The following is a 12,274-nucleotide window of genomic DNA, read 5'->3' on the forward strand; positions in this document are numbered from 1 at the left end:
GAGTAGAAATGGAAATAGGTTTTCTTTTAGAGTTACTATGGACCCTCTGTCTTTACAGACTTTCCATTTAATCTTCACAACCACCTTATGAAAGGTTGTTCTCGTATTAAAGAAAAAGCTAACATTCAAAGAGGTTGTCTCACTGAAGGCCTCAAAGCTAGTCAAGCTTCACTAGCTAGTGTTTAAATCCAGGTCTCTGCCTCCAAAACCCAACCTTTTCTAAAGCTAGTCAAGCTTCACTAGCTAGTGTTTAAATCCAGGTCTCTGCCTCCAAAACCCAACCTTTTCTACCTATCGTATTGTCTCCTCTCAGAGTCAGACACTCAGTTTATCTCCAGACACAGACATTTTGTGCATTTTCATATGGGATAGCGTGTTTGCCAAGGGTTTGGTGTGTGGCATCACAACCTAAGGATCTCTGAGTTGAAAATTGTGAAACGTTGTTTTTCCTCTGATTTAACTGAAGATATTAGACACGTAAACAAAAGGAAAAGTTTAGACCAAAAATATTTTTGGTATTTGAGACTTCTGTGGACATGTTGACCTTAATGATCCAGTTAGAGAAACAGATAAGCAAATAGTATTTGCGGTCCTTATGATAGGTGTTCTTAGTGCGGGCCCTCTGGCAAGGTGCCGCAGGGAGGCCACATTTTGAAGGGAGAGATGTTGATACTGGGACACTGTTGCAGAGCCTGCATAGCTTCTCCATGAGAGCCAGCCAGCGGGTAGCATCCCTGCCCCATGTGCACATGAAACCACCTGCTGCCTGCTGTGGCCTGGTGTCTAGGACACCATGTCGGGTTCAGTGACCAGGAGGGCCAGAAACTGAGACTTGGGCTTCTAAGAGCTTCAGGCAAGTGAAAGAGCAACCTTAGGGGCAGGTCAGAGCCCAGCAGGACAGGGCAAGTTGTGTGTGTATTTCCACATAAGTGTAAAGCGCTCCTTTCTTCTGTATGACGCACGATCCACCACAGGCCTGCCCACCACACCTCTCTGCCTCTAAGCAAAATTGCTGCTGCTGATTCCTGGCAGAATACCAGTGGCTCTACTCACTGATATTTTTCATGATGCATTTAGAATTTTGTTGCATCCTTTGATGTACCACATTTCCCCTCCAGTCCAGTTGGAGGTGCTTTCCCCACCCCCTCGCTAGAAGTTTTATCTTTATATGGTGCCACATAATGACAGAAAGAAGGAGGGCTTCCATTTGTATATCTTGTGCTCCAGACCTTGCTTACTTCCTCTTAAATTTTTACAAGAATTTGCAAGATTACTATCATTAATGCCATTGGAAAGACTAGGAAATGGAGGCTCAGTGCAGGGCGCAACCCCACCCAAGCACCCAACTAATAGAACCTTGCCACAGTGGGGCGCCGTGGTGCACTGTAATTCCAGTGACTCTGGGGGAGGGGGCGCTGACACAGGAGGATCGCAAGTTCAAGACCAGCCTCAGCAACTTAGCCAGACCCTGTTTCAAAATAAAAATGAAAAGGCTGGGGATGTGGCTCAGTGATTAGGTGCCCCTGGGTTCAGTCCCTAGTACCAAAAAACAAAAAAAAAACCTTGCTACAAATCCAGGTGTACCTGTGAGCAATACTCGTGTCCTTCCCATAGCTTGATAATTTAAATATATGATGTATTTCTTCCATGTGCAGAAAACACCATATTTAAAAATGAAATTGTGGTTTTTGTCCTCTTCCCTTTTTTGATATCTCTGAATATAATAAACCTTATAAATCTTGGTTTGATATTTCTTTACTGAATGCATATTTTGTGTATGGGTGTGCGTGAGCGTGCACATGCACACACCCACACACACACACACACACACACAGCTGGTGACTCTTTTTTTTTTTTTTTTCTTTTTTTGGTACCAGGGATTGAACTCAGGGCCACTCGACCACTGAGCCACATCCCCAGCCCTATTTTATAGTTTATTTAGAGACAGGGTCTCTCTGAGTTGTTTAGTGCCTCACAGTTGCTGAGGCTGGCTTTGAACTCTCAATTCTCCTGTCTCAGCCTCCCAAGCTGCTGGAATTACAGGCATGCACCACCGCGCCCAGCAGTGACTAACTCTTAACTTTTAAAAATCTGAGCACTGGATACAAGCATTGAACCCTGGTCCACTTAGGATTCAACTCAAGAGACAAATAATTTTTGTGACATAAGCATTCTGTGTTTTGTTTTGTTTTGTTTTGTTCAATAGGCAAAGAGCATGTTAAGTAACAGCTCCAGATTTATTTTGCATTTCTATCTATTTTAGTAGCTCATCGTGACCTTGTTGATGATGTTTCATTTCATCCCAAAATGTGAAGAGAATACCCGTCCTTATGCATCATTTGATGGAAATATCATAGTAAAAGCGCTGACTATTCCCCTGATGATTTCAAAGTGGGTTGGATAGCTATTAAAAGTAGCTGCAAGTCTTAAATAGTGCTTTATTTTAAGCATAGGAACATTTCTCCTACATTAATGAATTCACTTATGACTTCCAGATGTTCTTAGTTTTTTCAACTAGTGATAGTGTATTTGCCAAAATAAATTTCCATTTACTCTCAAAGAAAATAGTTTATGCAGATCTGTGCTACTTGAAAAATACGTCTGTGAATAAATACTACTCTTAACATATTTGTTTATAATTTTATGGGAGTAGGAATGGTGACAATGACTTGGTTTATATACTATGCCAGAAGAGCAAGATAGAAAGAGAATCTCAATGAAACAGAATTAGTTTCAGTGCTACTTTTTTTAAAAAACACAAAACCACTGATCTTGAATATCAACCTTTGCGGGAGGGTTTTCCCTTCCCTCAGATGGGTCCTTGTCTGGTGTAGGTGCTGCCAATGAGCAAAACCAACTGTAACTGAGTTTTTAGTATTCAAAGTAGATGAATAGCAGGAAAGCAAGTGACAGATCCATATTTTTAAGATATAAATTATGCATCACTGACTTACCAGCTCTTGGCATTTTACTTAAAAAAAAAAAAGTTATGCTCCCTGTGTAATTTTGGCTCATTTCCAAAGTTTGTATGCCTTCTTGCTAGCTAAGATGCCAACCCCCTATGCTGTTTGAATGGTGCAAAATGCTTTAATACCAAGCTGCTGCATACATAGTCTCTCCTCCCCATACTATGAGAAAACAGCCACAGGAAATCTGGGAATATGCAGCTAGCCCCACTTAATTGAGCTATGCCTGTGGGCGGCAGGGGAGTGTTCATGTCCCCAGCCTCTCTCGTGCCCTTGCAGGACTATTTACTAAGGGGCAAAGAAGTCTGTGTGCAGAAGGTACCGCGTGTTGCTACCCCCGCCTTAGCAACAGCGGTGGCTTGCTGTTATTGTTTACAGTCTGGAGAGCCATGCTCCTTTAAGGAAACACAAACTCCTTTCCCTCATTCCTGGCCCCAATCAGCAATCATCCAGACTGTCAGCTGCCTGCAGTTATCAGGAGGAGCTGCCTGTGGAAAATCATCTTGTTTCTCTCACTAAGAAAAGTTAAAGGAGCGAGCGCAGATGGACAGCTGCTTTTTGCATGAGAGTGGCCAGCTAGTATCCAGGGGGCATCAAGCTATGATTGTCATTTCCATGCTGCATGCATTAGCAGCTGTGGCTTGGGAGGTCTCATCCAGGAGTGGAATTACTGCAAACGTTTTTGGGTTTTGCTGAACGGTAGCTATTGGGGACATTGTGCTGTTTTTGCAGAGCACCACAATGAAGATCCAGGAGCATCCCAGCATACCTGATACCAAACAGCAGAGGAATCAAGATGCTGATGACCAGCCAGAGAGCTTTGTCTCAGAAGTGCCCCAGTTGGACCTGACGGCATTGTGTGATGAGAAGAGCTGGGAAGGTAGGTGATCACTGGCACTTGGATGATTTAACATCACAAAAGCATATATAAATAAGCAAATGTAAGAGGCGGGTAACTGTGTGTGTGTGTGTGTGTGTGTGTGTGTGTGTGTGAGAGAGAGAGAGAGAGAGAGAGAGAGAGAGAACGCAAGAGCTAGGCATGCAGAAAAGTAACAGCATTTCTAAGTGACTGAAAATCCTTTACCTGGTATAGGAACATATCCGGTTAAACATTGCCCCAGATAATTGCAGTCTAAGAAACAAAATGTACTTGCCCTTTATCACAGAGTCACCTTGCAATCTTCTTTTAATTTTTTTTTAACTCACCAGGAGTAGCTATGTGTGACTTTTCCTCCCAGTAGTACCCAGCAATGTGCATTGTAGATCTCTGTGAGTATGCCCCATCTTCCCACAATACTTTCCAGCCAGCTACCACTATCATTAAATCTTCCTGGTTTTCAAGAAAGATCTTTTTCTTTGCTTGCTTTTGTTTGTTTTTATGGGTCCACTTTTTTTTTTTTTTATTCAGGTTAACAAACTTGGATTTGCTTATCAAAGAGAACACTAAATAAAAAGTGCTTCTTACTGAAACCCTGTAAATGTTTTAGGTTGGCTTTTCTGGAGACTTTTGGTGAAAACAATAGAAATATACTTTGAGGAAGACAAGGGTAGCCTGGGAGGACACTGCAGCATTTTCCTCAAGCTGCTGCTGCTGCTTTCACAATCCCTGTGTCTTCATCTAAACATGTATCAGTGTGTGTACAAAATACATGCCAGTCCGCCTCTGTACTCTGTGTGGGAAGGAAGGATCTGGGAGGATCATGCTACTAGATTCAGCACAGAGGCATGACTTAGCAGAGAACCACAACTATGAAAATCAGTCCTTTTTAGCACCCAGATTTCCCCCTTTTCATTCCCTACCCCCTCCTCCTTTTTTAACCAAAAAGTTCTGCTTATTACCTGAGATGCAGGATCAAAGGGCGTTGGAAAAGACCACTGGTGAAAAGGAGGAGCCCAGTTATGCTCCTGGCAGCCAGGGCTGTATTGAGAACAGGCAGACTGTTTTTATTCTAATTCTCTTTCTTGTAATCTAAGAAACCTGTTCTAGTTCTTGCCATATAATTAGGTAGTCAATCTGAGATTTCTGTACTCTTTCCAACTCACAGTACACTCACTAAGGGGGAAAAGAAATGCATGGTTGTTTTGTTTTAAGTGATATATTTCTGGGTACTGGTTTTTGTTTCATTTTCCTGTACTTTGAAATAATCACGTTTTTAATTCATGCATTGAAAACAACCTGCTCTTCTCTACCCCCAAGAGTCTCATAGTAGTCACTGTTGCCCAAATAAAAGAAAAAAAGCAATAATAAAAATCAAGGCTGTTTGGGTTTTAGGGATATGGTCTGACATAAAGCTCTAGATAAAAACTAGGATTTGAGGTCAGAAATCAAATTAGTCACCTTTCCCCCTACTCCTCCTCCTGAAATGGACTCAGTTTGATTATTGTTATCTTGAGAGATTATAAATCTCTGGCACACTTAAAGGGGCTAATGTAAAGCTAAAAATTCTCTCGAAGAGTGGTTGAAAGCCATTTATAGTTTTCTTAAAACTTTTCATAATGTAAAGAAATTTTCTGCTGGTAAATAATAATGTGAAGAAACCAATACTTTATGTTGGAACTTTTAGATACAATTTTTTGAAAGCCCATTGGAAAAAAATACATTCTATTCCAAATGGGCTTAGGAAAATGAATTGTGTTATCCATGTAATTTGTGAAATAGCTTTATATGACTTTTTCTTTCTTTTCTTTCTTTTTTTGCCAGTTACTGCATTTATTGTTGAACTTGCATATCTTAAAAAATCCACATGGAGGGCTGGGGATGTGGCTCAAGCAGTAGCGTGCTCTCCTGGCATGCGTGCGGCCTGGTTCCATCCTCAGCACCACATACAAGCAAAGATGTTGTGTCCGCCGAAAACTAAAAAATAAATATTAAAAAATTCTCTCTCTCTCTCTCTCTCTCTCTCTCTTTAAAAAAAATCCACATGGATTTATTTCAAGGCCATTTTTTTTTAGTTGTAGGTGGACACACAATATCTTTATTTCATTTTTATGTGGTGCTGAGGATCTAACCCAGTGCTCACACATGCTAGGCAAGAGCTCTACCACTGAGCCACAACCCCAGCCCAAGGCCATTTTGATCATTTGGTTTCTACCCTCAATGAACTTTTTAAAATTGTATATTTATTCCAACTTTCCAAGTTGCATTATGATGGGGACATAACCATAAGTATAGTTAAAATATTGGAATTTCTGCATAAAGGTAGATAAAATGAGAACAACAGATTTCATTGTTGAAATATCACCTTTGTTACAGCTTCAATAAGAAACAAATGGTGGCTTTCCAGTAAGGATGGAATTTTGCATCAATTTAAGCTGTGCACGTGAAACCAATGCAAGAAAGTATATCAGTGAAAGTAATAATTACCCAAAACATATGAATCAATATCCATCTGTAAACTTCCATCCATGGCCTTCCTAAAGCCACCGTGTGGAGTAACCTCTCCTTTGGGTTTGCTTGCTTGTCCCCTATCCCCATGCCATAGTTGATACTCTGATTAATGTGGAAATGGGGACTCTCTGAGAGGCAGTACTTAGTGAGCAGCCTGCTGGGGTGAGCCCTGTGTTATGTGCTCCCAAGTGGAAATGATGCTCTCTGGTTTCTGAGGCTTAGTATCCTGGAAACGAAAAGAGGAGTGAATCCCATAGGTAATGGAGAGTGCAACCCTTAAAAAGTGAACGTAGGATGGTCTAATCATACTTGTTGGCAGATAACCAAGCTTTTTATTTTTTCACTGTATGTAACTATGTTTGGGGGCACATTATTTGATCTCTCTACATTATTTGATCTCTGACCACATTATTAGGGCTTCTACAAAGTTAAATTAATATATAAATCAAATGTACTATTCTGTATTTTTGAAAGTCCTCAGAATTGCATAATTAGAATGTCCTCTGGCAGCAATTCTTGGGGCAGTTGATTTGGGGTACCATTTGTTAAAGTACTGAGGTGAACTCAGCTATTTTATTGAATTTGTCCTGGCAAAATTAAGTTTATAAGGGTAATTTTTAAAGAACATAAAATACTTCATATATCTTACTAGTAATTTACTGCTTGGAGACAATAACTTTGGAAAAGGAAATTCTCTTTAAAAATCATGGAGAAACAAAGGATCTTAAAAGATTTCCCAAGGGTCTGGGGTTAGAAATGATGGTGGAATGTGGTGGACATTACTATCTAAAGTTCATGAATAAAGACACGAATTGGTGTGAATATACTTTGTATCAACCAGAGATATGGAAAATTGTGCTCTCTGTGTGTGATAAGAATTGTAATGCATTCTGCTGTCATATATAAATTTCAAAAAAAAAAAAAAAAGATTTCCCAAGTGAACCCTCCCATCATACAGATAAGAAAACTGACCCCAAACAAAGTGAGGATTCAAAGTAATACAGTCTCCTGATGCCTCTTTCTAAGCATGCTAGTCAAGTGTCATGATGGGCAGAAAATCAGGTGGTGACAAGCCAGACTCCTGGGTTTAAATCTGGATTCTGCCATTTAACCAACTCTGTGGGCAAGTTAACAAACCTGTCTTCACTTTGCCTTAATTTCTAATTTTTAAATAGGTAACAACAGCAGATACTGATGAATAATAGATACAGTAACATCTAATTAGTAAATTTGTCACAAAGATTATATGAGCTAAATATGCAAAGTGCTCAGCATGGTGTGGGTGCTATGTGAATGTTAATTATTACTATCTTCCATAAATATCTTTTAGGATATTTTGAGGAAAAAATATTAGCCTAAGTTTGCTTTCTTTGAAAAAAGAGCCCAGTTCCACCCAATGACCATGGATGGCCCTGACCATAGAGTGATCTAGTAAGTATGAGACCCTCCATGGATTTGCTAAGGACTAACAATATCACTCCAATCTTCTGGAGTCTGGACTGGGAAATGCTAGATTTCTCCAGCTGGGCCTCTGACAGGGCCTTGGCCATAGCTTTGTTAAAGATGTGCAAGGAATAAAGACAGGTGGGGTAATGAATTAGTAACTGATTAAGCAACTGAATGTAATGTGCAGATACATGGATCAAAGTCAACTCCAATGGGGATATTCTCATTAAGTTAAGTCTTCAGCCCTCTCCTATTCCAGGCATTCAGTAATGATTTCAATGGAGCTAATGAAGAACAACTTACTATTTTTACAATGAGGCAAAGCAAATACATGAAATTTAAGGATTAAATATGTGATTGATAAAACCATCTGCTTAAATTTCATTCTAAATCTTGTAATTTGCAAGATTATTTGAATAATTTAACAGGACTATCATTATTCTAAAATTGAATTTTGAAACCACCAAGGAAAATTTTATGAAACTCTTCCCTCAGTAAAGAGCTTCCCCAGTAGGGCCTACATCTCTCTGTGTGGAGTATGCAGGTTCCTTCTAACACAACTGAGAAAAAAAGCAAAGTTATGGCTCTAAATGACATAGTTGGAAATGAAATGTGGAAAACACTGGCTTCCCTAATTCTGTGCAGATTTCTTAGAAATAAATCATCTCAACAGCCTGTTTCTTTTGTATAGTAATGGACCCATCCAGCTAAGCAAAGAGTAGTTGTGACCCAGTGAACACATGAGCATCACACAGGGTGTCCATTCCCCCTGCCATGAATTTCCTTCATTTCCATGTGTACTATATATATCAATATTGGAACTCTCCAGGGACATATTCCTTATTACTTATATAGCAGGAATACAACTTTTGTCTCCATTATTTCTGACCTGCTTATCATGTCAGCTGACCTGGGTAGATTAATTTTTAATAGAGAAATATGTCATATTATGTCCAGAGTTCATTGTGAAAAAAAACACATGACTAAAAGCAAAATCACTATATCCAAGGAATTCTGGTCTTGATAGGAAAATGCTCTTATTTTAAGTAGTGCTTTGGGATGAAAATCCAATTAGAAGCCTCAAATCTTTTCTGGTTTTCCTTTGAATAATTCCCTTGCAATATCCTTGTCTGTTTCATTGCTCTAGAGTTACTGGTTAAAAATAGAAAATATTTCGCAAAATAGCCATTGGGAATGGGCAGTGAATACATCTTCAAAACTGGTTTTCCAAACAGGTAATGCAATTGGACATTTTATGTACCACTTATTTATATCTTGCTTGTTTTTCCAATTAGTACCAATTATCAAAACATGAAATACCTTTGTTCTTATATCATTTTAAACTAAACTATAGAAATAGTTGGTTTTGTTAATTCTTTAGTTATAGTGAACTGTGTATTGTCGTTTCACAACTTTCTTGAAATTATAAGACTGTATGGGATATCTGAAAAGGAAGAAAAAAAACAGAAAACAGAAAAAAATTTCATGTTGTATAGGTGGGATTTTCACTTCTCTATATGCAGACTAATGATGAAATATTTCTATTTTTTTAAAGTCAAAATTCACAATGCTTAGTGAATTCATTTGCCCCAATGTGCTTTAAACACAGTGGGCTGGAATTTCTTCAACTGTGTATTTCCTATATACCAGTGGTGACAATAGGAAAAAGACACATTTGTTCTTTCTGTCACTGAAGTGATTAGTTGAGAATAGAGCGACAAAATAAAGCTGCGTTAACAGACAAGAAGGGGTAGATGGCCCTGTGTTAGCCACCAAGCATCAATCATGATTTGATTCTGTGAGTACTACTTCATAGCGAATTCAAGATCACAATTTATACTTTATTAGAGACATGTTTGGTTAATGGGCACACTTTTTGCAAAATGATTTGTAGCCAGGGACCACATTGTTAAAAACTTAAAAATTGGTGGTAATATTTTAAAAGAGAAATTCTGCTAGATTCAAAGAAATCAGAGGGTTTTAGGATCTAAGTAATACCTTTCAAACTGGTCTTTTTGTTTTGTTTTTTTGTTTTTTTGATGAGTAGAAATAAACTAATAGCATAGCCATATGCCAATATCAACATTAGACTGTTTTGCCAAAGCCAAAGGGCTTCTTGCCCTTCCCCCAGTTGTTTTGCTCCTTTGCCACTCTGTGGTGAGGTTAGGTTATTGCTGGTTGCACTGCTATTAAAGCCATCTTAACCCTTTCTCTTCCTGGCTCTGTTGATTTTAGAACTTAAAATTTCTGCTGTCTTATTTAATAGAATATGTAATCTGGTCAGTTTAACAGCTTAATTTTCTGCAACTTCACATGAAATTTTTATTTTCCTACAGATTATTTTCCAATACTGCACCTCCAGACGGTTTGGTGTTTTTTTTTTTTTTTTCATCCCTTTATGGTGGCAGATCTAAGCGAGCTGCTCATATCTGAGCCCTGCTACTCAGCAGGAGCAGCCTGACAGAGTTTTGTACAAATGATAGCCTCCTCCCATTGTCTCAGCCTCAGCCAAGTGCATCCACAAACATTCTTCATTTTTTAAGTCTCAATGGGTAAGAATCATTGTCTTCAACGCTGCTTTCATCTTTTGAAATATTTATGTTTGAAGATAACTTGGGTCCCTTTAAATTTGGAGAACCTGTAGCCCTCATTTCATATGAGGTTTGCTTTTTGTTTTTAACTTGTGCTTCTTCTTTTTCCTTATTACATTGTCAACTCTTCAAACATTTCAGGCAGTCAGCTCTGTAATTGAGGCACTGGAGCATGAAGACACTGATCTGGAAGTCAGGAGACTTAGTTTCTGGGCCTAACTCTTGTTGTTGATTAGGTTTTTGCTCTAAATTCCTTTGGTTTTTGGATTCTGTATCTGTAATCTGCGTTGGATCAGGGGTTCTCAACTCTGGCCCACATTAACATCTCTCAGACAGCTTTTACATGTGTATAAGGCTGTCTGTCAGTCATTCAGTTGTATTTGGTTAGGCATGTGTCCATCCGTCTATTATATGGGTTGGGTGGTATGAGGACTCACGTGTGCGTGGTTACTTAAGTTTTGCCATGTGACTCTAATGTGCAGCAGGGATGAGAAGATCACAAGATTGGATTATGAATGAATTTACACCAGCTCTAATGTTCTAGATAAAAAGCTGAATATGCACTTCAGACAATTTTATACATGTACCGTTTCATGGCTGAAGGAGCTACTAACTGTTCATGACTCAAACTCTAGGTATCCTGATTTTAATATCCTGGGCGAATTCCAGCTTTAGGTGAATCACTAATCCACAAGTGAATTTAAGCCATAACTGTCTTTTTTTAATGCAGAGTATTACAAATGAAATACTCCATATCACCTAAAACCTATTTTAAATTATTTTAGATATGATTTTTTAATAAAGAAAAGAATATATTGAGATGGATCTTACAGTAAATGAAACTAAATAACCTCCCTCACCTCCTCCAAACTCGATTTTGTGCTGAGTATGTTTTTTTTTTCTTACAGATTGTCTAAAAATAACTTGTTCTCTATGAGGCATTCTTTTTTCTTCTTTTGACTAATTTACTTATGCTTCTCCCTCTCCCTAGTCTTGAGCAGCTCCTAAGTTCCAACTGCAAAGCACACAGCACAAACATGCTAATCCCACACACTAAGCAGAAGCACACAAAACAGTTTGCCAAATGACCTAAATGGAAGCTGTCAACCCCTCCATAGGTAGGCTCTTACAGACTCATGAAGGACGGAACCTGTGGTGCCAGATGCCTCCCTTCCTGACACACTTGCTTGTTTTCAGTAATGCTCTCCCACAGAAAAGTGGTCATGGCTGCCCTGCTAGTGAAGCTGGGGATCACCCATCGGCTCTGCTCCTTCAAAGCTGTTCCTCAAGGTTGCCCTAGCAAACTCTTTTTATGAAGGCAAGTGAGAGTGGAGATAAAATGCAGATGATGGCTGTCAAATACAGTGGTGATTTGGGTTGGACATGGTGTCCTACTCTGGACCTTGGATCTAAAATGAGAACCCATTCAGTGGTCAGCTTCCTAAAATCTTCAGGAAACTTGGGAAATAACCATGCTTTTAAGAAAGCTGTTAACCTCTCACCATTTTTTTTTTTCAGAACCCATCCCTACTTTCTCATCCTGGCAGCGAGAGAACGTGGACTCTGATGAAGCTCGCCTCTCCCCACAGGCGGGGCGCCTGATTCGCCAGCTTCTGGATGAGGACAGTGACCCCATGCTCTCTCCTCGGTTTTATGCTTATGGGCAGAGTCGCCAATACCTGGATGACACAGAAGTGCCTCCTTCTCCCCCGAATTCCCATTCTTTCATGAGGTAGGTGATTCTCTGTTGCTGATGAGCAGATGTATTATCCCCACAATATTAAAAAAGATAAGCATGGTGCTGATGGCTGACGAGTTTCTCAAAATTAAGCAGTGAGCCAGGCATGGTGGTATGCACCTGTAATTCCAGCCAACTCGAGAGG

The 12,274-nt window shown here is 39.4% G+C and overlaps 1 protein-coding gene across 11 annotated transcripts in view; it reads left to right on the forward strand.

Annotated features, from left to right (window-relative positions):
• Nucleotides 1-12,274, forward strand: part of Fam13a (family with sequence similarity 13 member A) — a 362,563-nt gene that overhangs the window by 328,788 nt on the left and 21,501 nt on the right. For all 11 annotated transcript variants that reach the window (XM_046459235.2, XM_046459236.2, XM_046459234.2 and 8 more), the window contains 2 exons: nt 3,699-3,846; nt 11,910-12,123. In XM_046459235.2, coding sequence (XP_046315191.1) covers nt 3,699-3,846; nt 11,910-12,123 — 362 coding nt within the window. The remainder of the gene's footprint in view (nt 1-3,698; nt 3,847-11,909; nt 12,124-12,274) is intronic.

This window comes from Marmota monax, unplaced genomic scaffold (assembly GCF_021218885.2).
Source record: "Marmota monax isolate L192 unplaced genomic scaffold, Marmota_monax_Labrador192_F-V1.1 WCK01_AAM20220418_F8-fsc00002, whole genome shotgun sequence".
Lineage (NCBI taxonomy): Eukaryota > Metazoa > Chordata > Mammalia > Rodentia > Sciuridae > Marmota > Marmota monax.